This window comes from Sinocyclocheilus grahami, unplaced genomic scaffold (genome assembly GCF_001515645.1).
Source record: "Sinocyclocheilus grahami isolate Dianchi unplaced genomic scaffold, SAMN03320097.WGS_v1.1 scaffold47.1, whole genome shotgun sequence".
Taxonomy (NCBI): domain Eukaryota; kingdom Metazoa; phylum Chordata; class Actinopteri; order Cypriniformes; family Cyprinidae; genus Sinocyclocheilus; species Sinocyclocheilus grahami.
Window position 1 is genome coordinate 4827021 of NW_015505226.1, and position 26751 is coordinate 4853771.

Consider the following 26751-nt stretch of genomic DNA (forward strand, 5'->3'; position numbering starts at 1 on the left):
TTAAGTCCACGAGACCGTGGGGCAGGGCTATTCAACTGACTGCCCGCCAATCATCTTCATTCGGCCCGAGAGAAGAGTACGCCTTGAATGGTTTTTGCACTAATTAGTTTGTCCACAAGGTAGCAACACTGGCCCATGCTGTTGTTTCACAGCCAGAAAAGAAAAGGAAGAGACGCAACAACAGCAACCTACCGGAGACGACAGCGTTGGCAAGCGCTTGTGTGAGGGGGTTAAGAGATATCCACAACTCTAGTTTAAACAAGTATAAAGGCAGTGTTATCGGTCATAACGTCTGGCGAGAAATAGCGCAGACACTGGACGAAGATGATTATCAAATGGAGTATAGTTTAAAAGGTTGCGCGTTCTGCTGTAAGCCTGTACGCACACGCTGAGCCGCTTCAGACAGCGCAGTAGCACTTCAACGGACAAAAACACACACAGTTATGCCAAAACTATAAAATACAATTTATAGTTTATGTGAAGATTGCTTTACGTTCGCTTAAATTAAAAGTTATATTTCTTCAGAGCCTATATTTTTCAGAGAAATGTTAAAAAAATAATGTCTTTAAGTTATACTGTAATGTTGAATGGCTAACATTGAGGTGAAAATGCATTTAATAGAGACATCAATAGCAGTATTGGTATCAAAAATACTGGCCATTGTTAATAATAGGCTACTTAGTAAAGAGATGCCATTAGACACATCCCTGATGATAGCACATGTACATCAGGATGTCTATTTAACATTTGCATTTACATCTGTAAGACATATTTTTAGAGTGTTTGCTCATCTGCAGTACACATGTATAGGACATTTCCTATTCTATGTCAAATAGACGTTTAAAAAATGTTTAAGATGTTTATTATTTAGAATGTATGTAAAACTGACATCTAAAAGACGTCTATCAGATGTTTGTACACAGCAGATGCTTTTCAGAGGAAGCGATCTTTAACAGACATCTTGCATAGGTGTGCTATCTGGGATATTTAAAATATACCACCTTTATGTTGTTTCTACATTAATTTGGAGGACCAATGTGAAGTTATGACAATATATTAATATGCAATTAATCATGATGAATTACAGAAAAATGTGCGATTAATTAGCTACTTTTTTTTAATCGACTGACAGACAGTACTAATGTTTTTTTATAGATGTTGGTTTTGGTAAAATTAGTTGATTTTACTGCTGAATATGCATTTAAATTTAATTTCTAATTTTATAGGCCCCCAGAAAGAGATTGGGACGGCCCCCACCCCATTGGCCCCCTTTAATTTTCAATTCAATAATCCGGCCCTCAAATTAAATTAATTGAATAGCCCTGCCGTAGGGTGTCCCATTCATCATTTTAGCTTTCAGAAGGGTGCGCGCGAGCGCCCCCTTTGCGGCCGGTATGCGCACTCGATGCGCGGATGCACACTTCTGAAAACGAAAATTGATCGTTAATTTTTTTTATTCTGCGAGCGCGCAGTAAATGAAGATGAAACAAACACACAAATTTATTATTTCTGTTATCACTCTACCCTTAACCCTGGCTTAATATTATGATTTAAATCGCGTTTTGATTGATCTCATTTCTGTATTTTAATAAATGCTGCATTAAACGAATTTCAGGGCTCTGTATAGGTCATTACACATTAACATCTGCAACGTTTTAATTGGAAAGGTAGTTTTACAGGGTTATAAAAATAACCTTCCTGCAACGTTCTGGGAACGTTATTTTATGGTTGCAAAAAAATAACCTAAAAATAACCATTAGGGAACGTTCTCTATAAGTTATTTTTAGGTTATTTTAAAAATAACCACCCTGCAACGTTCTGGGAACGTTATTTTATGGTTACAAAAAAATATAACCTAAAAAGAACGTTCCCCTAATGTTAGTATTTGGTTCCCCCCAAAAAAATAACCAAACAGGAACCAAAAACTAATGTTAGGGGAACGTTCTGTGTTTGCTGGGTAGTCGTTGTTTGCCATCAGTGCGTTAGCGCCACCCACCATACACTCACAGAGTCAAATGACTTCCATCTGCAGCGGCTCCTGTAACGTGGTGCCCTTTCATAGCCAAACTAAGACAAATCGATACACTCGTCGATGACAAAAACAAGGCTTCGCTTGGTAGGTGGGAAAATGTTCGGATCGAATGTGAGTAGCTCTGCAGGAATCCATTGTTGCTATTTAAATTCTTCACGCCAAATAATCACGTTTGTTGTGACAGGGCCTTGGGTTGTGTGACACATCTTCTTTCCTCTTCTGTGGCACAGACTCACTAGAGAAAGAATCCTGCCAAGAAACCATCACAGCCACAGCAGGATGCCACGTCCTTGTGAGCCTGTCACGCACGAACACACATAATATCATTCCGTGTTAGTTGACAATGCATTATTATTATACTGTTCAAATATCATGTCTGCACTTATGAAGGTCAAGGGCTGAGAGAATTTGTTGTCATATCAGTGCAAATGGATCCAGCTGACCCCACAGCAATTCACATGAAGGATTAATGGAGGCCTCGTGAGAGACTTCACATGCAGGTGGTTTTGGTGGGTGGCTTGTTTTTGTTTTTGTAATTGTAAAAAAAATTGTAAAAAAACATGTGTGTTGGTCTGCGAGCTTGTAGTAATGTAGAGCATTGTGATAGTTTTTTCTAAATGCATGTCTCTGACCAGGGCTTTGGTATTTGTAAGTCAATACTCCATCTCAGGCTTCTGAACGTCACCCACATCTCACACACATGCCTTCACTTCAGATGCCGTCACGTATGTCTATCCTTCACAGTTAGCTTTTGCAGTTCATTTAAATTGTTGTCTTTTTTTCAGCAGCTGTAGACTTGTCATAGCATAATTTTATGACAAAATAATTCTTGTCTTGTTGAAACCTAAATATATCTCGATAGACTCAAAATAACAAGTGCTATGATTTAGAGAAGGCTGATTTCCCTTATTCCCTGACTCTTCCCTGCTCTCAAAATCTTGCACAGATGTATTGCTGATGAGCCAATTAATTTCTTACCACTGATGTTTGTGCAGCCGGACCTTCTTTTGATCCGTAAACAAAAACCTCTCGCTTAACATCATGTTCTCTTCAGTTAGGCATTTTAAATCCCTCCGAAATCATATTTACTCTCATAAATATATTAATTTTAAGTAATCATTCAATAAAGAGATCGATAAACGAGCGAGTCAGTCAGTCAGTAAAACGAAAATTGATCGTTAATTTTTTTTATTCTGCGAGCGCGCAGTAAATGAAGATGAAACAAACACACAAATTTATTATTTCTGTTATCACTCTACCCTTAACCCTGGCTTAATATTATGATTTAAATCGCGTTTTGATTGATCTCATTTCTGTATTTTAATCAATGCTGCATTAAACGAATTTCAGGGCTCTGTATAGGTCATTACACATTAACATCTGCAACGTTTTAATTGGAAAGGTAGTTTTACAGGGTTATAAAAATAACCTTCCTGCAACGTTCTGGGAACGTTATTTTATGGTTGCAAAAAAATAACCTAAAAATAACCATTAGGGAACGTTCTCTATAAGTTATTTTTAGGTTATTTTAAAAATAACCACCCTGCAACGTTCTGGGAAACTTGTGACTTGCAAAACAATGACTTGGTCCCACCTCTGGGAAATAGTTTTAGTATGCAATTTCAATGCAAATTATAATTAAAATGCTTTTATGCATATAAATCATGTCTCGAACAAACTGAACTACGATATGATACGATATTGATATATAGATAGGATATTACAATAACTATATATTATTCTGCAATTATTTATAATACGTATTTTAAAAAACCTATTAAACTGCAAAACGTGCCTGTATTTGCCTTTATCTGAATATAACATCTGAATCATTTTGAACCGATTCTCTATTATAACAAGAATGAGGATTGGACATTCAGCTTTAAATTTCAATTTACACAAAATAGGGAAGCATGAAAATGGAAGATGTGATAAATGTGGGAATCCAGAAACAGTAAAGCATATTCTTCTAGAATGTGATGCGTATGAAAGAGAAAGAAATCAGCTTAATCATAAATTAGGTTTGATGGGATTTGATAAAGTATCACTAAAGATATTACTAGGGAATAGACGAATGCAATCTAGAATTAAAGAAGAAGTGTTCAATTATCTAAAAAAGACAGGAAATATGGAAAGAATATAAATTGTAATAGTGTAGGTATATATATAAAAAAAACATAAATTAATAAAAAAAATAAATTTTTTTTTTTTTGGTGTTTTTTATTTTTTTTTATAATATCCTTCTCTCTACCAAATCTGTTCACTCCACACTCCAGATCAGTAGGTGGCGGTAATGCACCTTTAAGTTGGTTTGCCAAAACCGCCAATAAACATCAGAAGAAGAAGAAGAAGAACCGATTCTCTGAAACCAACTGTTCAGACAAACCGACTCACGGATTTGAGTCGGACATCCCATCACTAGCTGGAATTCGAGCGGGGAAGTGACGCTTTCTTCCAAAGTCTTTCCCCATCCGGATCCGCCGGAACACAGAACGTCGCGCAATTGGAGTCCCTTGATGTCAGTCAACAGCAGCTTCGCCTCCACCTCTCCTGATTCTCGTCTCTGCTGCGCTTGGCGACCATATCGGCCGTCAGGGAAAGAAATGCCACCGGGATGAGGGGATCGTAGGCCATGTAAATACAAAACGTAAAACGTTTACGATTTCATCGACACATTGATGTGCAGTTTGCTTTTCGATTGTCGCAGTTATGGTCCCAATCGTATCCCGTCCGTGTGTTTTATCCACCACCGTCTCTAGCCTCGGGAAAATGTACCCGACTATTCTTGATTGCATTTTTTTCGCAAACAAAAGAAGACACCCGAAAAAGCAATAAAAGAGCACGACAGAAGGATCGGTGAGTTTATCTCTCCGTGTGTTGGGAATGCGCATCGATTATTTTATGTTATGGTGAATGTTCAATGGCTTTTAACTAGTTTTTTTCAGTCGGCCCCTTTCTGATTTTCCGAAGCCGGTTCAACTAAAGCAACCAAGAGAAATATAGAGACACTTCAAATGACGTACATTGAGTTATTCAGCACAGACTTAGATTGATGATCCATATATAATTAATGCAATTCAGTAGTTCTAATAGCAGGTAAAGTGTAAAGAGAATCATGAAGATATCCAGAAAAATACCGCTATTTCCATGCCTGGATTGACTGCTATACCTATTGAGACTGTAGGTGCACTGTTAATGCAAAGGCCTACAACGTTTACCACGAAAGTTTAAGTCATGTCAGTAAATAAATTATGGCATTCAATTGTTTTAATTGACATAAATTTAGGCACGACAAATATTTTTTACAATTATTTTTAAAAGTAGTTTTTTTTCTTTTTATCTGAGGTCCAGATTTATTGGTTGTATACACATGACAGCTCATGAAATTACATACAATAGAAAAGCTTGGCCATTTTTATATAATCATAGTCACAAATAAATTGTTTAATGGCAATATTTTACCATTATAGGGGAAACTAAAAAAATAAAATCTATTTATTTTTACCTTATTCATTTAATATCAGATACTACAATTGAATCTGCATGTTCATTCTCAATCTGAACAATTAAGGCCATTACGTGTAAAATTGAATATGAAAGAAGCCATAAATAATCCCAACATATCATAAGACAATCGCCACTAGAATTTGCTTTTGAGTAAGATATGTGACCGCTGCAGGTCACTACAGTGTCTGTGGAAAAAAACAAAACCCATACTGAATCTGTTAATAGAAACTCCTAGAATATATGTTATGAAATATGTCAAATTTTAGATAACAGAGACATTCACTATGCACATTTTAAATATCTGGGATGTTTTTGTAACTTCCAAGAGGCAATTTGCCAGAGCCTTGGTTATTTTCTGACTCACGTATGTTTAAATTTGCAAAAGGTGTATTGATCCAAGTGTTATCAAGTGGGAAATGTTACTCAATATAGGCTTAAAGGGTTAGTTCACCCCAAAATGAAAATTCTGTCATTAATTACTCACCCTCATGTTGTTCCAAAACCGTAAGACCTTCGTTCATCTTCGGAACACGAATTAAGATATTTTTGATTAAATGTGAGAGCTCTCAGACCCTGCATAGACAGCAACGCAACTGTAATTTTCCCAGGTCCAGAAACGTAGTAAGAACATCGGTAAAACAGTCCATGTGACATCAGTGGCTCAACTTCAGTTTTGCGAAGCTACGAGAATACTTTTTGAGCGCAAAGAAAACAAAAATAACAATTTATTCAACAATTCTTCTCCCCCGAGTTACGTCTTCCGCCATTTTGGAGAGTACCCAAGAGCGTAATCTGCGTAATCAGCATTGTTTATGCTTGGGGGAAAGCGTGCATATGTGTTGTGATACTCTAAAATGGCGGAAGACGTAACTCGGGGGAGAAGAATGAGACTGTAAGGTCTCATTTGTTAATATTAGTTAATGCATTAGCTAACATGAAATAATAACTAATATAAATATATTTACAGCATTTATTGTTGTTAATAACAATACAAATGTTCATTGTTTGTTCATGTTAGTGAATTATCTGTTACCAGATATTACTTTTTTTTTTTTAGATGTTTTGATAAATGTTGAAATTAACAAGATTAATAAATGCTATAACTAATGTAGTTAATTTTAACAAATGAAATGTTATTGTAAAGTGTTAATAGTATATCTGCATGTTTATCAGGTGTAACTTCCTGGTGGCCATATATGATTCAGATTATTCTCAAATATCAATCCTAATAGATTTGTTTTATAGATTTATTTTCTTAAAGTAATTATGAGGTTACAACTCTCTTAAAATGTATATTACACTACACTTTTAAAAATAGGTTACAAAAAGGGGATTTTTGCAGTGATGCCATAGAAGAATTATTTTAGGTTCCCCAAAAAAAACTTTAAGTGTACGGTTCTTGAAGGGCACCTATTATGGCACTTTTTACAAGATGTAATGTAGGTCTTAGATGACCCGATGAAGTTTCAGCTCAAAATACCCCACAGAAAATTTATTATATAATTTTGAAAATGCCTATTTTGAGGTGAAGCACAAACACGCTGTTTTCATGCCTGTATCTTTAAATGCAAATTAGCTGCTGTTCACCGCCCCCCTTTTCCACAAAAGGGCTGTGCCTCTTTACAGTTCGTACCTCAAATACGCTGCCAAAAATCATCAGTTTGGTTTTGATTATCATGTATATCGCGCTGAAATCATGTGTTTTAAAGCCATATCAGTTTAAACTTGATATAGTGTTTTCTGAGCGCACACATCCAAAGCACACGCACAGAAAGCGGCTGTCACATGGCATGTGAGTACTAAACTAAGTTCTCTTTCATGTATTATTGCACTTAAACTGTCAAATACATACAAGGTTAAGTTAAAAACACGTTACAAAAACACGGACGTAATGTTGAAGGGCACCTCCCATCCAATATATCGCAATAAGCATTGTGCTTTGGTAAATATGAAACAAAGTCTCAGTGTAACGTAGTTTGTAGGTCGGGAAGGAGGAGGCGGGAACCGGCGAACATTCCAAGAAAACTTTAATAATAAAATAAACACCAAATAGCGCGACAGCCCCTCGCGGACGACTGCCGCGCACAAACGAAACCAAAACACAAAATAAAATCCAGGCCTGGTCCTCTCTCGTCTTTCCCTGTCGTCACTCCTCCTTTGTATCCTTCCGGAGCTCCTCCGTGAGACTCGAGACTGGTGAGTGGCGCAGGTGTCGCGCATTCGCAATCTCCTGGCGGACGGCGATGGCTCCTCCTCTTGAGGGCAGCCGGCAGCGAGTCCCCTGTTCCCTGCTGCTCCCCAATCATGGTGGATGGCAGCAGGCTCCGGCCTCCTGGCGAACGGGCAGACTCCTCCGCTCCCTCACGGACGGCAGCCACCCCACCTCGACCCAGGAGCGCGGCAGCGAGCTCTCCGTCCCACCCCGTCTTTCCCTGTCGTCACTCCTCCTTTGTATCCTTCCGGAGCTCCTCCGTGAGACTCGAGACCGGTGAGTGGCGCAGGTGTCGCGCATTCGCAATTACTCCACCGGCCTCGCTCCGTTCCCACGGCTCTCGGCCCCGCCCCTCTCGTCACACTCAGATTTCAAATTCTGTCCATTGTATTGCAGTATTCAAACAATAAATGCCGTTTTGGCGCTGTTTAATGTAGAGTGACAGATCGCTGTAGGGTCTCAGTTCAATAGAAACGGCAGTGTGAGGTGCACGTGAACTGATCATCTCCTCCACATTAATACCAGTTTCAGCACAAAATAAACATGACTAAACATCCGAAGGTAAGTTAAAAGTAAGAGTACAACTTTACAATCCGCATCCTGTCTCATGTAATCTCTCAATCAGTGTTTCAACTGCGCAAAGATGTCAATAGAACGGCTTGTAAACAATGTCGCGTAACATCACATTTACCTCAGAAAAAACATATTTGGTGACCATAAACTCATTAGTCAGATAGAAAAATAAACTGTAGAGAGGGGTATTTTGCTAAATATATGCACCATATAACATATTCATTATACATTTTACTGTTCTTCTATAGCCTCTTTTATACAGAAATTCCGGAAAATACACGGAAAATGTGTCCCTTGATTTGTCCCGGGATCATTTAATTGTGGTTCATTCACACTGCCAGTGATTTTCTGGAATCTGTGTCTGCGTTCACACACATCCCGTAAAGATCCCGTAAAGACACGTGACACTACGATGTGACGTGTAATGTGACGCGTCCTGTTTCATTTAAGATGCCAGATCGTGCAATTTTCCGGGACCAACGTGCAGTGTGAAAGGGGCTAATGTTTAATTTATGTTTGAATAAATCCATCAAGTTTTTGACAGCCACCATTGTTTATATTTAAAAAAAACAAATTGAAGTAGAAATATTATTATGTGATTGTAACTTTATTTTAAAAACTTCATTAAGTGTAATTTTAACAAATTAATCAATATTAATGTAGTACCAACTGAATCTCATGTATATTTTACAGCATTAGTTGAGAGATTTTTTTTTCCTTGAGAAAATTTGGCATGTACTGTACCTGATATATATCCAAAATAATCGATATTGAATCGAATTGAATCGCAAGCTTGTGAATGAGAATCGAATTGAATCAAATCGTGAAATTTGTGTCAAAACCCAGCCCTAATATGCAGTACCTATACTGCTGTCTGCGCTGTTCATATGACCCAAACAATAAATAAAAACAGAAAATCACTGACTGCTCTGGACTGAATAACTTCTATAGCTTTAATAAGAAGACAATTCTAACTTGATTGCTGCTTTTAAATGCTCTAGCGTGAAGATAAACATGGCGGATTGTGTGTGGCTCACTCAGGACGGGGTCTCTGCTAATACGGCCGTGTCAGTCAGCAGCCGTGGCCGGGGCCTCAAGAATCAAAACGGCATGTCTAATGAGACTGATTTGGTTTAATAGGGATTAAAAAATAAGGAGTGGGTGGATTTTTATCATTGGAAGGTGGTTGTGTACACACACTGCCAACACATTTATGTCCAAACCCCATGTAAAAGTGGATTTTGCATAATAGATGCCCTTTAAAATAACTATTTTCTTATTGTGAAGAACATTTTAATAATGTAAAGAACCTTTTGTGTAATGTAAAGATTCATTGGATATTAAAGGTTCTTCATGGACCTGTCAATGCCAATAAATAAACTTCATTTTTAACAGTGTACTGTTCAAAAGTTTGAGGTCTGAGATTTTTAAAATGTTTTAAAGTCTCTTATGCTCATCAAGACTGCATTTATTTAATAGTTAAAACAGCAATTTTGTAAAATTGTATTATAATAAATTTTCCCCATAATTCTAAAATTAAATGTATTTCTTTGAAGACAAAGTGGAATTGTCAGCGCCACTACTCCAGTCTTCATAAATCATTCTGCTTAAGTTCAAAAGAACAGCATCTATTTGAAATAGAAATATTTTGTAACATTATGAATGTCTCTATTCAGCAGAGATGCAATCAAGTGATCAAAAGTTTTAATTTCTTTAAAAAACAACTTGTAAAAAGTAGTGTACACAGTGCTGTTAAGTTTGATAATACAATTTTTATTATTTTTATTACATGGATCATAATTGTGTGGTTCTATATTAATTATGACTCTAAATTTGTGTTGTTTCTAGCGTTTTAAAGGACTACTGTAGCATTGAACCGAGTTGCCACATTTTTCATAGAGCAACTAAAGTAAAACACACAAGTGCTGTGGCTCTGTTAATCTTATCTGTTGTGCAAGGAAGTACAACCCACCCTGTCTTTCTGCTATCCAGAGCATGGATGTTATCATCAAATATCAGTACTACTCTACCATTTACTGTACTCATATTTTACTTCACATAATATAGATGTTTTTCATTTAATATTGTTTCTTCTTGTCAGAGAAGGGCATACTTTACGTCTAGTATTTTCCGCAGTTACTGAAGGTGTATGCGGTTGATAAGGGGCCCTTTCTCAATCTCATGCGGTGCTCAGACTTTTATCAAAAGAGTTCAGGCACATACAGTATATAGGCAAGATCAGTTGGGTCTGTCCAGCATGAGAACGAGGCGGACTGCTCTGCACTGCTTCCTCTTCTGGCGCTTGGGTGCTAGAGATGTCTGGTGTAGAATTTGTCTGCAGTATCAGGTGAAGGGGTGTGAGACCTTGGGAACAGAGGGGGCTGGGCCCACACTACCAGGAAGCCGAAGCTCTGGGCAAGGCTTGTTAGCATTCTTGGTAGCAGAAACCCAAGCTGAGCAGAGAATAGCATAGAATTTAACGGGCTAGTGTTTTGTGATCTTATGCCAGTATTCATCTGCAGACTGTCCTGTTGCATCTAGTCAAAGGTAGAACAAGTGGAACAGATCTACTAATCCATTAATATGCTTCAACTGGTTAAAGCAGAAACTTAAATTGTGGAGTTCCTTGTAAGCTGCAGAGTAATGAGGGTGTAAATGGGTAAGTGTGGAAGTACCAATAATTGCTGTTAATTAATATGTATTATGTATGTAATGAAACTGCCTTTGGAAAAGAAGAATCGATGACGTAAATGTAAAGATTTGAAAAAGCAATTCTTAGTATTTCTGTACATACCATTTAAACTCTTCTCATTGCATTTCTGCAGTATGTGCTAAAAAGACTTAGAAATGAAAACGTACTATATAAATGTTGGCAAAATTACTACAACTAAAGGTGGTTCTGGCTTAAGTGTTTGCTGAATATTATGTAGTTAATAGTTAAGATGTATTTTTATTCTCATCTATATAATAATTAGTCCAGTGGATGGCTATAGAATTATGAAGTGGAATCGGTTGTTACAGCTTTTGTTTTTTTCAATGGCTGTCTTATTTTCTTGTTGTTTATTTGTAGTACTGTAGTCATTTATTTTCTTGTAGTAATGTACAATATACAAGCGAATAGCTGTATTTAATTAAATACAGAAAAAAATTTAATGACCTAAAAGCTAGACGTAACAATGTTACTAAATTATTTAACATCTAAATATTTTTACAAGTTATGTGTCATGAAAATGTAGGAAAATTCCACCCCCCCTCCTTTCTTTTTTTTTTTTTTACAGTGATATCCAGAAGTCTGAGATCATAGTGAAATTGTATTTAGGACTGAAAACAATTCATATTAAGTGAAATATTTAAGATTTTTGATTTCTAGGGCCCTAATCAAGTAATTAAATTTGTTACACTGATCATGTGAACTCCTTTGTACAGAGAGTCAGATGTTCTTCCACTGAAGCACAAGATGCTCTTTGAATCATTCTCAAATCATGCTGGGGAACATGATAATCAGGTTTGACACAGACTGTCATTGAAGTAAAAAGGTATGCAAACCAAGTACTGTTAAGCAGTGAATCCAATAAGTAATGAAAACATTTGTATTTAAATTAAAAGCATTTTCACTATATATTGCCCATAGACTCTCTTTAGACTCTCCTGAATCTCTCTTTTAGAGATTTATGGCACTTTTCCACTGCGTGGTACTACTCTGCTTGGCACGGCACAGCACGGCTCGACTCTGTTTGCGTTTCCACTGCAGGTTAGTACCGCTTTAGAATGGGCAGGATTATTCACATGTCGTTATATAGTTGCGCCGCCTGTACTGCCGCGACTCCTGAAAAACTTTTTCATTCCGCGTCGCCCCATCAAGCTCGCTGGATCCGCGCCTCTGCTATCAACGAGAGGCTCATCTGTACTTTCTCAACAGACAACGAAACAGCCACTTTTTGGTTGTTAAAAAAAGGTGCGCTAGTTCAAAACAGTTGCGTTCGATCCTTCGCTGGCTGTGCTGATTTAAATCTAGCGGTTCTGTTGTGTTTGTGTCGCAAGTTCAGTGACGCAGGTAGTGATGATTCTCTCCGGCCAATCCATGATCAGCAGAGTTTACACGTCACGTTTTGGTAACGGTATGGTTCACTTGGAACCTCAAACGAGGTGGTACTAAAAAAAGTACCAGGTACTGTACCCAGTGGAAAACCCCCCAAAAGTGAACCATACCGAACCGTACCATGCAGTGGAAAAGCGCCATTAGAGAGACAATTGCTCTCTGCTGCAATTTGTCTTTATCCTGATTTTGTAATATGTACATAAATTGTACATAATTATATTCATTCAACTCTATATCAACATCTCAATCTTGAATGGTAAATTATTGGGTAATTTGTAGTGTCTAAAGGTCTGAAATGCACCTAGTTGTACTTAGCTGTTTAGGTATGATTTCTACTTAGTTGAGGAAGGGGCACTGCCTTTGCCAATATGCGGTCTCAACCCAAATATTTTAAAATAGATTTGTTTGTTTGATCTTGGGGTGCGGTTCTGTCTCTTAGCCACACAAGGGAGCCCCACAGCCAAGCACGAGACTCCCCTGTGTCACGTGCACAGTTAAAGAAAACATTATGGATGGAAACATTTTAACAAAACAGCCAGATACATTTAATAAAGCATCTGCAGGACCGGGCAGTTTTAGCAATGTGGTCTGAGAAAGTCAGCTGATCATCAATCATAACTCCCAAGGTTTCTGGCTGTTTTTGAAGGAGTTATGGTTGATGTGCCTAACTGGATGGTGAAATTGTGATGAAACGATGGGTTTGATGGAACCACAAGCAGTTCTGTCTTGGCCAGGTTGAGTTGAAGGTGATGGTCCTTCATCCAGCAAGAACTGTCTGTTAGACCAGCTGAGGTGCGCGCAGCTATCGTCGGATCATCAGGATGGAATGAGAGGTAGAGTTGAGTGTCATCAGCATAGCAGTGATATGAAAAGTCATGTTTCTGAACGACAGAACCTAGTGATGCCATGTAGACCGAGAAGAGAAGTGGTCCAAGAACTGAGCCCTGAGGCACCCCAGTAGTGAGGAGGTTGTTCTGAGTGAGAACGGCAGAGACTTGGTTGAACACAGCTCGTTCAAGTGTTTTTGCAATGAAAGGAAGAAGGGAAACCGGTCTGTAGTTCTCTAAAAGAGATGGGTTAAGGGTGGGTTTCTTAAGTAGTGGGGTTATACGAGCCTGTCTAAATGCTGAGGGAAAAACACCAGTGTGAAGGGATGTGTTAATGATGTGAGTGAGTGCAGGTACATCTGCAGGAGAAATGGCTTGAAAAAGATCAGATGGAATAGGATCAAGCGGACAAGTAGTAGGATGATTAGAAAGGATGAGTTTGTAGACTTCTGCCTCAGAGAGTGAAGAGAAGGATGCGAACGAGTGTATGTTTGCTGGTAAGATGTGCTTGACAGATTGTGGTGTGGCAAATTGTGCACTGATGGTTTTAATTTTATTAATGAAGAATGTGGCAAAGTCGTCAGCTGTTAGAGTTGATGGAGGAGGACAAAGGAGGGATTAAAAAGATTAATTAAAAATTAATCAAAGATTACCTTTGCATAGGATGTATACACATTCTTCCAACACACATTTATCATTCATTTACTTGTAAACCCCTCAGATATGAACACTGCATGGTTGAGGGGTGTAGTACTCTAGTTCTTGGAATTGGTCTTTTGCCCATTGGGTTTCAAAAGACAGTATATTGAAGATCTCCACAGTTGGTGTGTAAAGCGGTTGACTTTAGGTGATAGACTTGGTCTTGAGACCAGAGTGCACTAGGAAGTTATAGGATTAGTTCACTTTCAAATTAAAATTTCCTGATCATTTACTCACCCCCATTAATGTTAATTTTGTCAGCTATTTTAGTTTTAGTCTTAGTCCCGGGCTAAAATGTCCTTGTTAGTTTTTATCATATTTAAGTCAACCTTATTCTATTTAGTTTTAGTCGACTAAAAGTCTCAACATTTTAGTGTAGTTTTAGTCGATGAAAACTTAACATTTTAGCAATAAGATTATTATTAATTAACTGTACAGCTGTATTCATTTTGGCATCCATTTTTAATTTAGTCTTAGTCTTACTCAAATGTACATTTTAGTTATCATATTTAGACAAACTTGTCCTGTTTGTTTATTCAATGACATGTATGAGCATTTTAGTCAGGTTTTTTAGTCAATGAAATATTAGTCACATTTTCGTCGTTCTGTATAATGGTTAAACTGGTAGAAATAATTTTTTCTCAAAATTATAATCGTAATGATTGTTGTCATTTGAGAAATGTACTTTTACATTTCAGGTATTGCACTTTCTCCAGTAAGCACAAATCAATAGAATGTGGACACATACTTGGTGTATTTTACCTAATCTAGTGTACTGATTTATTATAGGCTTTTTATTATATAAATCAACACCAAAGACTTATGCAATCTCTCTGTCTACATTATGAAAACAGCTAAAACAAACGAATAATATTATAACAGTGAAATTCCTAGTAATTCCACTAATTCCATAATTGCAATAGTCTATTTCTCTATTAAAACAACAGCGATTGAGTAAGTGTATTTATTCAGTGATCACAATCGCAAACAATATAGTGAGATCTCATGACAGAACAATGACCGGCTGAATGACGCTTTCATTTAGATCGCTAAACTCCAGCTTGTTTGTTTTTCAGATCATTTGCGGCAGCGCTTCAGCAATGAGGAGCGAGCGCGTGGTTGCCAGATTGCTTAAAATAAGCAAAACACACCGGGCAAAAAATTTATGAATTTAACAGCGAAGCTCTGATTCGGGATTAAAACTCTTGATATCTGGCAACTGCACTCATGAAAGCTCGCGTAGTAGAGGCGTGTAGAGCAGTCTGCAATAACATTTTGTCTCCTTTTTTGACGAAAATAAAAAGTTTTTTTGTAAAGTTTTTATCTTTTTGAATACATTTTAGTCTCGTCTTATTTCGTCAACGAAATTGCATGTTGATATAGTCTTAGTTATCGTTTATTGACCTTATTGTCGTCTTGTCTTTGTCTCGTCTTAGTCATGGGAAAAAAGCTCGTCAACGAACATTTTTCGTCATAGTCTTCGTTAACGAAATTAACACTAACCCCCATGTCATCAAAGATGTTCATATCTGTCTTTCTTCAGTCAAAAAGAAATTAAGGTTTCTGAGGAAAACATCCCAAGATTTTTGTCCATATAGTGGACTTCAACAGTTACCAAATGGTTGAAGGTCCAAATTGCAGATTCAGTGCAGCTTTACACGATCCCAGCTGAGGAATAAGGGTCTTATCTAGCCAAACCATCAGTCATTAAAAAAACAACAACATTTATATACTTTTTAACCACAAATGGTCGTCTTGCTCTAGCGTCTTTACATTACTTAATCCCGTTGAAAAAAATCGACCAACATCGTTGTTTTACCTTTTTTTTGTAAAAGGCGTTTGACTTTCTTTGCACGTTTGCTTTGTAAACGCTGGGTCGGTGCTTCCGCCTATGTCACGCGTGACCTTTCCAACGTGACTATGTAATGCGTGAAGTCGAGCTAGTGCACGACTAGCATTTGTGGTTAAAGTATATTTGTAGCTGCACTGAAACTGCAATTTGGACCTTCAGCCCGTTGGTTCCCATCGAAGTCCATTATATGGAGAAAAATCCTGGAACATTTTCCTCAAAAACCTTCATTTTTTTGCGACTGAAGACAGAAAGACATGAACATCTCTGATGACATGGGGGCGAGTAAATTATCAGGAAATTTTAATTCTGGAAGTGAACTAATCCTTTAATGTACATTCACTCTGTTGTGCCTCCCAACCTCGCTTGCCAAGGCATGGTTATATAATATAAATTTACTGCAGTTCTAGTGATTTCAGTAGTGCTAACATTGGTCACACAATGCTTTTTGCGCAATAGTCTTGTTTCAATATGTATGCAACTTTTTTGATTGAGAATCTAGGCCCTTGACTTCATATTTAGTACACCGTTTCACAGAATACATTTTAATGAACTCTGTGACCCCTTTTCGCGAACCCTTCTAACCACCCTGCACCACAATTTTACAAATGTTATGTAGTGCAAGTTCATTCTGGAAGTGGAGCAAGGTTCCTGAGTTTGGGGGGAAAGGTCAGGCTTGTTGGCCTCTATGCACATTGTTACCATAGCTGCACTGCCAGATCTGAACTTTGATTTATGGTCATCTTTTATGCTTTGAGGTTGGCTTTGAAAGGGACAAAGACAGGCAAACTAGAGAAAAGAGGGGAGAAAAGACAGAAGGAAGATGCTGAGAGTTAATAGGCTTTTGCTGTACTTGCACTAATTTGCCATCCTGACTTTGAGCAGCAGGTTCTGCCAAAATGTCACCATGTTCAGTATTTGGAAACATGAATGAGGGTGAAGGCTTAAAAGTACTGGGGTATTATGGCTTGCTTTCCTTTAAAAAAAAAAAAAAAAAAGCCTGTAACTCGTCTTTCATGGCTGTTTAAATTTTTTTTTTTTTTTACTTTCAAGCAAGCAGTATTGTAGTATTTGAGTCCGGACAAAACCGGGCTCGGACTGAAGTCCAAGATCATAGGAGCATTTTAACCGGTCTTGGACTCGTGTTTAAGATGAACTCGATTATTATAACACCGCAAACAAGCCTTTGTACATTGAAAAATTCAGATGTGTTTAACTAGAAACGCAAAGTTTTGACGCATTAAAGAATTACAAAATTTCTTTTTCCAAAATTTCAAAATTCCTTTTAACTGTTTTTGCTATCATTTGCTACCAGAGTCTAAATTCAGTTATACATTTTACACAATTCCCTGTCTGCACAAAATTTTGTCTTGGTCATCTTTTATGCTTTGAGGCTGGCTTTGAAAGGGACAAAGACAGGCAAACTAGAGAAAAGAGGGGTAGAAAAGACAGAAGGAAGATGCTGAGAGTTAATAGGCTTTTGCTGTACTTGCACTAATTTGCCATCCTGACTTTGAGCAGCAGGTTCTGCCAAAATGTCACCATGTTCAGTATTTGGAAACATGAATGAGGGTGAAGGTTTAAAAGTACAGGGGTATTGTGGCTTGCTTTCCTTTAAAAAAAAAAAAAAATATAGCCTGTAACTCATTCAGTTGAAAGAACAATTAAATTCTCAATTAAAGATGAGATCCAGGTGTATGTAAAAAATAAATCTTTAGGGGCCGCTAACCTGATGACCGTTAGCACAAAGGATGAATCCAATATGATATTAAAGCAACGTGTCTATAATAATTTTAACTTGTACCTAAATCTTGCCGGGTTATGCAAAAACAAATCAGGATTAAAGAATTCTCTCTTTTAGTTCATGAGTTGGAATTTGATATGACAGAATGAGGAATCTGCCTGTCTTTCATGGCTGTTTACATTTATTTTTTAAAACTTTTTCAAGCAAGCAGTGTTGTAGTATTTGAGTCCGGACAAAACCGGGCTCGGACTGAAGTCCAAGATCATAGGAGCATTTTAACCGGTCTTGGACTCGTGTTTAAGATGAACTCAATTATTATAACACCACAAACAAGCCTTTGTACATTGAACAATTCAGATATGTTTAACTAGAAACGCAAAGTTTTGACGCATTAAAGAATTACAAAATTTCTTTTTCCAAAATTTCAAAATTCCTTTTAACTGTTTTTGCTATCATTTGCTACCAGAGTCTAAATTCAGTTATACATTTTACACAATTCCCTGTCTGCACAAAATTTTGTCTGCACTTCCCACCCCTAATTAGTATCAGAATCCATGCTGATACCAGTTGCTGATTTTCTGTCAGCATCACAAGTCATAAGTTGGTTCATGTGAAATTTTTAGTACACAACACCCAGCAGCCTCTAAAACACATGATACCCATCCTTTTCCTCTCCGCTAACTGAGAGAAGGTGAATAATGCACTGTAGCTCTTTCTCCCCATGACCTACATTCTGTTCTTCTTTTTTGTCAGGAGACTTGATGAACTATCATTAATTATTTATGGCAGTTTTTCTCTCCTGTTCAGGCTTCTCTTGTTGTGACATATTTCACATTAAATAATTTAAAGTCCTGGTTTTTGATTGCAAATTGATTAGTAATTTTTGGGGGGGGGGGATTCTTTATTATATTTAAAAAAAAATGTTTATATCTCGTTAATGTGAATAATAGCCAGTGAACAGTTAATTAGCCCAAACACAAATTCATGCTTATGTTTGGGAAGAGTGCCTGAGCTTTTTAAAGATTATTATAGCCAAAGCCAAATCAAAAGTTATTTTACACAATGATTAAGGAAAATAGGATTTATAGAGCTCATTCAAAACCTCTCAGTTCATTAGCTGCTGAGTGTCCTGCTACGGCGGGTCAGAAAAAGACATATTGTTGATATGTTGACTGGGAGCAGATCCATGAGCTCATTTTTAGCGCTGGCTTGAGTCTCAGTGAGTCTGCCTGGCAACACTTTAATCAGTTAGGCCCTTTTTACACCTGGTATTAACGTCCGTCTTGGGTAATCCAATCCTAAGTGGTCAGTCGAGAAAGATTGCCGTATACACCTGGAATTAACATGCGTCTCCTTTGGCTACTCGCGATTGCATGTCTTATTGAGTGATTGTCACTGCCTGCTGATAAATCACAAAAATATAAACATTGCAGTTGTAATGCTTATTGTTATTTTAGTTTTTTTTTTTGTTCTTTTATATTGGTGAATCTTTCATATGTTGGACACATTTAAATGAATAAATGTTTCTATTTTTTTAAATGTTGGACAATTTGCCTTAAAAATATTGTCTATTACAGTTAGACACATTTTAGTTTTTTGCATATAATTGTAAATGAATGCTAATTTTGTTGGCAAATTATGAATGTGTGTAAATTGGGCTAAGATTAATGAATTAATAACCCCTTTCACACTGCACGTTGGATCTCGGAAAATTGCCTGAGTGCCTTCTGTGTGAACGCAAACACGTCCCAGGATCGATCGATTGAGATCGATCCCGGGTCGGGGACTTAGTAACATTGCCAGGTTCAGTCCCGGAAGGCGCCCCGTGTGAACAAAATCCGGAACCAATGCCTTAATGGATGTGTCGTAGTGATCTAGTATCGTGCAACTCTTTGAGAGAGTGTTTTCAATAATACAACCCTGCAGTGCCGGAGGGGCTAGTCGGTGTTTTAAAATCAGAGTGTGGTGTAAAAATAATAAATGAAATAAAATAAACACAAATGTGCGCAAACTAGACTGAAGCAGAGACCACGAACCTCCTTAGTATCTGCGCTGAAGCTGAGATCGTTCACCAGCTCAGTGGAACGGTACGTGATGCGGTTGTGTATGAGCAAATTAAAACCAAAATGCAACAGTGTGGTTTCTCGAGAGAGAAATCAAGTAATAAGGAAGCTCAAGTTTTTGATTCGTACATTACACGTCACATCCCGATGTCACGTGTCATTACGGGACCTTCACGGGTTGTGAGTGAACGCGCACACAGATTTCAGGAAATCACTGGCAGTGTGAATGAACCAAAATCTAACAATCTGGAAACAATTCCCGGGACACATTACCCATGTATTTTCCGGAAACTCTCTGTGAAAGGGGCTAATGATTAATTAAAAAATGAAATATTGACTAAATAAAAAAACTAAACCAAACAAGCAAAAAAACTGTTTAAAAAAATTAACATTGTCACAAATAACAGGCAATCTTTAAAACCTTTGTGATAGTGCAATGGTTTATTAACAGGTGAGAACTTAATTGTTGTTCAGGTTACATCTGGATAGATTAACAACTACTACAAAGGCAAATTTGTCACATTTGTTTCTGACTTTATCTGAACGTGGAATGAACAAACATTTTGGGAGATTAACACTTATACTCCCTGTGCTCTCTCCCAGTCCCTCACACCCACATGCAAACTCTTATGTCTGTATTCTTTGTTGTTGTTTTATAACTAGGTGGTTTTAATCTCTTTGGTTTTTGTCTTCATGTACTAATGGAAGTCTGACTTTTTGTTCCAGGTCCAGGTGCCCCCACCTCATGGAGAAGATTGGCAAGGTGTGGAGTAACCTGAAGAAGGGATGTCAATCTCTGCTCCACACAGATGGGGGTTCTCGCTTTGAAATGCCACCACAGCTTCAACCGCAAACAGACACAGTATGCCAGAGTGTGGACAAGGCCCAGGGAGACAGCACACTGGAGGCTGCTAGTCCCTCTAGCAGTGTGGTGGCACTCCCTCTAGTGGCATGGAGGACCAGTGGGAGTGTGACACGACAGGGCCATAACTGTGTAGTGGATGTACCCCAGATACTAGAGATCACAGTTGAGCAGGATACCGAAGATGCTCGTGCTCCTCTGGGTGTCCGCAGAGACTCTTATTCACGTCATGCACCTTGGAGTGGAAAGAAGAGACACTCATGTTCCACTAAGGCTCAGAGTTCTCTGGAGACCACAGATCGGCGATCAGGCCGGTCTCTGCGCAGACATGGGACTGGTAGCAGCCGTGAGGAACTGGAGTCAGGGGCAGCACGCTCCCTACGGCAGCAGATTCATGATACAGTGGGCCTGTGCCTCCCACTGCGTTCATCCTCTCGAAACAGTCACCTTCCACCACCCAAACGTAAGATACAAATCACAGAGCTGATGCTGGAGACATGCCCCTTTGCACCAGGATCAGACCTTGCCCGAAAATGGCACCTAATTAAACAGCACACGTCACCAGTCACAGTGATGCCAGTGGATTCCTCCTCAGATACTTGCGGTGCTACCTGTGCATCACCGGAAGATGAGGAGGAGCGCTTACGCGAAAGAAGACGACTCAGCATTGAAGAGGGTGTGGACCCACCTCCAGATGCCCAAATTCACACAGTGGAGGCCATCACAGCCCCCCTAGCTTCCCTTTATAAGCTGGGACCTAAATTGGCCCCTGGAATGGGTGAGACCGTAGGCGATAGCCGGGGGGCAACAGCAGCTAACTGTGACTCTGAGGACGACGATACCACCACTCTTTGCTTGCAAGCTCGCAGGCCCAAGCAGCGGCACGCTTCGGCTGAGGGCCTCCTGAGCAGCAAGCAACCGGGCCCTTGGAAAGTACACACTCAGATTGACTACATCCACTGCTTGGTTCCAGATCTGCTACAGATCACAGCACTTCCCTGCTACTGGAGTGTGATGGACCGTTATGAGGCTGAAGCGCTGCTGGATGGTCGGCCCGAGGGAACCTTTCTGCTGCGAGACTCTGCTCAAGAAGACTACCTGTTCTCCGTTAGCTTCCGCCGCTATGGCCGTTCGCTGCATGCACGCATTGAGCAGTGGAATCACAACTTCAGCTTTGATGTGCACGACCCTTGCGTATTCCACGCAGCCACTGTCACAGCTCTCTTGGAACACTACAAGGACCCTAGCGCTTGCATGTTCTTTGAGCCATTGCTCACTGTGCCTCTGCACCGGACCTTCCCATTTGGCCTGCAAAGCCTTGCTCGATCAGCCATTTGCAATGGGATCACCTACGATGGCATCGGGGCATTGCCACTGCCCCCTGCTCTGCAGGATTACCTCAGGGAGTATCACTATAAGCAGAGAGTGCGTGTACGCTGGCTTGAGAGGGAGCCAGTCAAGGCCAAGTGAGGCAGGGCAGATACTTCTCAGCTCTCCAATAGGAGTAGTCTATTCAGCACTTTCAGGTTAAATGCTCGGGGTTAGATGTTTGAAAGGAGGGACCTGAAACTGAACACGATATATAAGCTTCTATCACTTTTTGTTATCACTTTAACAAACAAAGACATTATATATACAGTGGCTCTCCAGTGTGCACATTTCACAACAGCTTCTGGACTAGGATGAAGCAGCAGAGGTCTTATTCTCATTTTCCCTACTCCCTCAGTTCCTATGGCTGTGCTCTAGGGGAAATCTGCAGATACAGATATTTTCATGCCCCTCCACTCTTTCACGTCTTGACTATATGGTTTATAGCCATTTCACTTTTATTTCTGTTGTACCGTTCACCTCCCAACCTGTCCTTAATTTTCTTCCATTAAATTTGCATTGTTAAAGCAAGCTTATTCAAAATAATAATGTGGACAAATTCTGAGGGGTAGGGAAATGAAAGGTGATGTTCAAATATTGCTTTTTCAGCTTCTTTCATCATCCTTAACTTTCATGGTGCTCTGTCAGTGGTTCCCATGGTAACATTCTGTGCTCATTCCGTGGTTAGAGGAGGAGGCGGCATTCTAGAGCAATAAGAAAGGCTTTCGCCCTGCTCACAGAGAACGAGACTGAGAAATCCATGAAAGATGGATTGACCATAAACTATGTGTCCAGACAGCTTTTGGGAATGTTGCAGAAGGGCTCTGTGACGTTCTGCTTTCTTGCACTTTCGGGAAGCGATAAGAATGACGTGCACAACCTGACGCGGTGTGATGTGAGAGCGCTTGGTTTTCAAAAAACATAGTTACTCACACTCTGCTTTCTGTTGTTGTCAATATGTTTTGTGATCATGAATTCCTACCACTAATTGCACAGAGGGGAGGGGGGGGGTGACTAATTCCGTATCGTCTTTTTTGTATTGTTGTGAATGGTCTATCAGTGCCCTGGTAGTTGGGCGATGATTCCGAGCACTTTAACTTAACTGTGCTTATGTTAGTGTGTGCAGCAGAGGCAATACATAAACCTGCTACACTGGGACCATTGTTGTTTGGCATAAACACCCTCCTATATAGGAATAAACACTCTACGCTCACTTTGTCTAACCCACATTGTTTTGGAGAGGACAGAGTAAATTTTGATGTGACCCCATCAGTGCCATTGGATATGGGTCAAGCTGGCTTGTTTGGCTTGATTTTGGGATGATTTAATAATTGATGAATGATCTGTATATTTAGGTTTATCGGATTCTTTTTTTTTTTTTAAGCAACTAGGAGGAAGGTTCAGGATTTAAATAATAGAGTATAATCACATTACTGGCCCCTAGGCCAAGACCAGCTTCGTGATCACTTTAAAATCAGCCATATCCACACTTAAAATTCTTGACTAAATTTGACTTTCAAATGTCATAGGTGTTTTTGATGAAAGCTGGAAAAAGGATAAGACAGATTTATAACTTTTGTGCCGTTTGCCCCATCTGTTTAGTCTCAAAAAAGACCTAGATCACTTAAGTAGTGTGCCTTCATACATCTAAAGCTTTTAGTTCATCATATGGTGCATTCAGTGGATGTGTTACTAACAGTGGTCCAACTGGAAAAGACATGTTTTCCATTGACTGTTCCTGCACTGAGTGCCAATGGCACTGTGAGACATCCTCTTCATGGGCCTGGTGCTGATGTATGATGTATTTTGAGTACTGCTAGGGATATGACTATTGAGTCCCACATCTTTCTGACTTGTTTTCAGCTGATGAGATCAGGTAGAACTGCCAAATGCTAAGCTCAGGCTCACAACACCTAAACAGCAGTGTGGTACTGTGCGACTATAACCAGCTTTGTGTGTATGTGTGTGAGTGTGTTGCACTGCCCCTGACCTCCCTGTCATGTCAACCATAAGAAACTTCTGCTGACATGAAAAGTTGTGTTATCCTCTCCTCCCAGGCAACACTAATTCACAATCTATCCTAATGCATTTAAAGTTGTCTTCCTGCACGTTATCCTGTCCTAAGTCTTTCTCCTCGCACAAGAATAGATGGTCAGGGTCATCCTGGGAAGAATTCAAAAACACAAGGAGAGAGCTTTGGGGCGTTGCTGACTCACTACTGTGTGATTTGATCTCCCTCACCTCCTCTCTTTATGTAAGGTGTGGGGGAAATTAGTGCAATTTAGACAGAGCCTTGGCTTCGATGGAGGTTGTGAAGCAGGTTTCAGGTTAACATCTGAAAGGGCCAGCTGTCCTGCTTACCGCTCACCTGTAAAAGTGTCATGCTTGGCTTTGCTCCAGACACTCCTCACTGCACTAACTCATGAAACTTGACCTGTACCTACCTATACCTCTGTGTACCAATTTTTATCAGGGGTAGAGCATTTGCTCAGTCAGATTGGGGCTAGACGTAATGGATTAAAATTATCTATCTATCTATCTATCGATCGATCGATAGATAGATACAGATTTTAAAATGAAATATTTTTTAATATTAGTACCTGTAAAGAAATGCAATAATGTTCTTAGGCTTAGCTCTAATGGTGACCCATGTGGAAACTGATGTGAATTGTCTGAGAAGTAGGTCCTTTGAACTTGTCTTCAGGTTAGGATCATTGTGTTTACATCATGACAAAAAAACGGATATGGTGCAATGTGTCAAAAAGGTATGCGAGAGAAACTATAGATTAATGTGACCAAAGGTTTAAGTTTGGTGAAAAATTGTCAATTTGATAGCTTTTAGACACCATCATAAAATTATTGCAAAAATGTTCCAAGATAAACATTTTCAAAGTTAAACAGAGTCTTGTTTTAGACCCTAAAGGTGATAATTGGCTCACTGTATGGATTTATTAACTTTCAGAAGTGCCTTTTCTTAAATTGACTCGCCCTTTCCTCAAGTAACCCAACTTTAGTGGTCCCCAGTCTAGTTAATTTGGATGTTGCAGCAAATTAAAGCAAAACTCCCTGTTGTAGAAAATGCAACAAAAACATATGCATTAGTTAAATTTTTTTTAATACAAGTCTGTAGTTGTGTGCCACAAGAAGGTTAAAAAGTTGAAAATATCACAAAGAATTAGTGTACACAACGCTTTTAATCCCCCATATTACCCAATTTAAAGTCTGGATTTGCTGTTTATCTGTTCACCAGAACAATGTAGTTAAACATGATCAGGTATATGATTTTATCGGTCAAAATGGATTGAGACTTTATCACAGATCACAAAGCAAGATGAAAAGTTGCGATTCTCAGATGTGATACGAAGGCTTAGATTGGCAGTGTGTGGCCTCACACATGATATGCACCTGTCAGTAGCCTTGTTGCAGTAGCTGACATTTCTTTTAGAAAATGACAAGACTGTGTTAAAATGTTAGAAAGTCATTTTGTGTGCAGAGCCCTTGCACATTACCAACAGGAAAAGTTTTCTGACAATGTTTTTTGATATGTCTCGCAAACTATAGGGAGGTTGTGTTCAGCAATGTTTAGACCGAAATAAAAGACTGACTGGTTGTCTGAATTGAATTAAAATCTGTTGAATCGGTTTCAGATTCAATAAATCACAAGCATCACCATGGTAACTAGTTACCGTAAAGCTCTATATACACATTTGTTTTAGAGAAAGGGGCTCAAGGTGAGGTTTAGGACTGGGTATCGTGGTGACAGCACTTGATGACTTTTGCTCCACCCATGACCTGCCTCTGTATTTCTGATTGGACCCTTGGGACTAGCCCCTCAAAACACTTGCTGAAACATGCACCATGGATTATCTGGAGTGACGTGGTTATCACAGTCCCTCACCATTTTATGTGTTTCAATTATTATTATTATATTTTTATACAACTGCCCAAGGTTTGTACTGTACAATGTAATTTCTCGCACTTGATGTCCTTTCTCTCATCTTTCCTTCATTCTCTCTTATGTACAGTTAATGGTCCCTACTCCCAGGCTGTTACTAAGTTGCTCTGTTGTATTATTTTGTTTGACTTTGGGTTACAGTTTGCGGTTTTTTTGGGGGGTAGAGGGTTGCAGCTCTGCTTGCCCCTCTTTCACCAGTATCTGTCACTCTTGGTGCTCTTGGCTTTTGCTTCATTCTCTTAATATTCAAAAATAAAAGTGTTGTATGTGTAATCTGTTTTCCTGTTTCCTTTTTTTTTTATTTCGCACACTGACATCAGGTTGCTTTATATTGCTGATAAGTAAATATCTATGAAAGTTCTTGGAAAAAAAGAATTTCAGAAATTTTATGTTGAAATATTTGAAAAGGTCACCTCCATTAATTTTAGTTTGTGAGGGATTATAGGTTGCAAAATTCTTTATCCTGAAATTTATTTTATTTTCCATGTTTTTGTTTTTAGTTAGCCTTTGCTTAGCAGTCTATTAGCTTAGCCTACTAGCTATTGTGTTAACATGCTAGAACATCTAAGATATCATCATAACACACTACATTTTTAATAAGACATTGAGGAAAGGGATCTTGCATGATTCTGGAACTGAAGGCAGAGTCAGGTTGTCATGTGTTTCTGTAGTGTGTTCTTTTGAAGTCAGGTAAAAATAGTAAGTGGATTCAGTTTATCGGCAGCAGACCTTTTTAATAACTGAAAGGCTGCATTGATTGAGGAAGAAATGGAAGATGGGAGGTAGGTGGGAAAATAGGATGCAATCTCTCAATCTAATGCACTAGCCAAATCAAACCAGTATTATATAATGCACGTCTTACCAATTCTGCATTAACCTATGTTCCATGTGTTTTCATTCCCCTGTTTGGGGCTTCAGGTCAGTGGGTAAATGTGTAAGGACCTGCTGGAGTTCAGTATGG

At 38.8% G+C, this 26751-nt stretch overlaps 1 protein-coding gene across 3 annotated transcripts; it reads left to right on the forward strand.

The window, feature by feature from the left end:
• The first annotated feature begins 4526 nt into the window (after nt 1–4526).
• Nucleotides 4527–26058, forward strand: LOC107582782 (suppressor of cytokine signaling 5-like). Of its 3 annotated transcripts, none has more exons than XM_016268790.1 (2): nt 4527–4888; nt 20332–26058. In XM_016268790.1, the coding sequence occupies exon 2, from the start codon at nt 20351–20353 to the stop codon at nt 21935–21937; it is 1587 nt and encodes a 528-aa protein (XP_016124276.1). In that variant the 5' UTR covers nt 4527–4888; nt 20332–20350; the 3' UTR covers nt 21938–26058. The 3 variants fall into 3 exon arrangements, with proteins under 3 accessions (XP_016124276.1, XP_016124277.1, XP_016124274.1); XM_016268791.1 differs by having other exon boundaries at nt 4527–4679; XM_016268788.1 differs by having other exon boundaries at nt 4527–4666.
• Nucleotides 26059–26751: the final 693 nt, after the last annotated feature.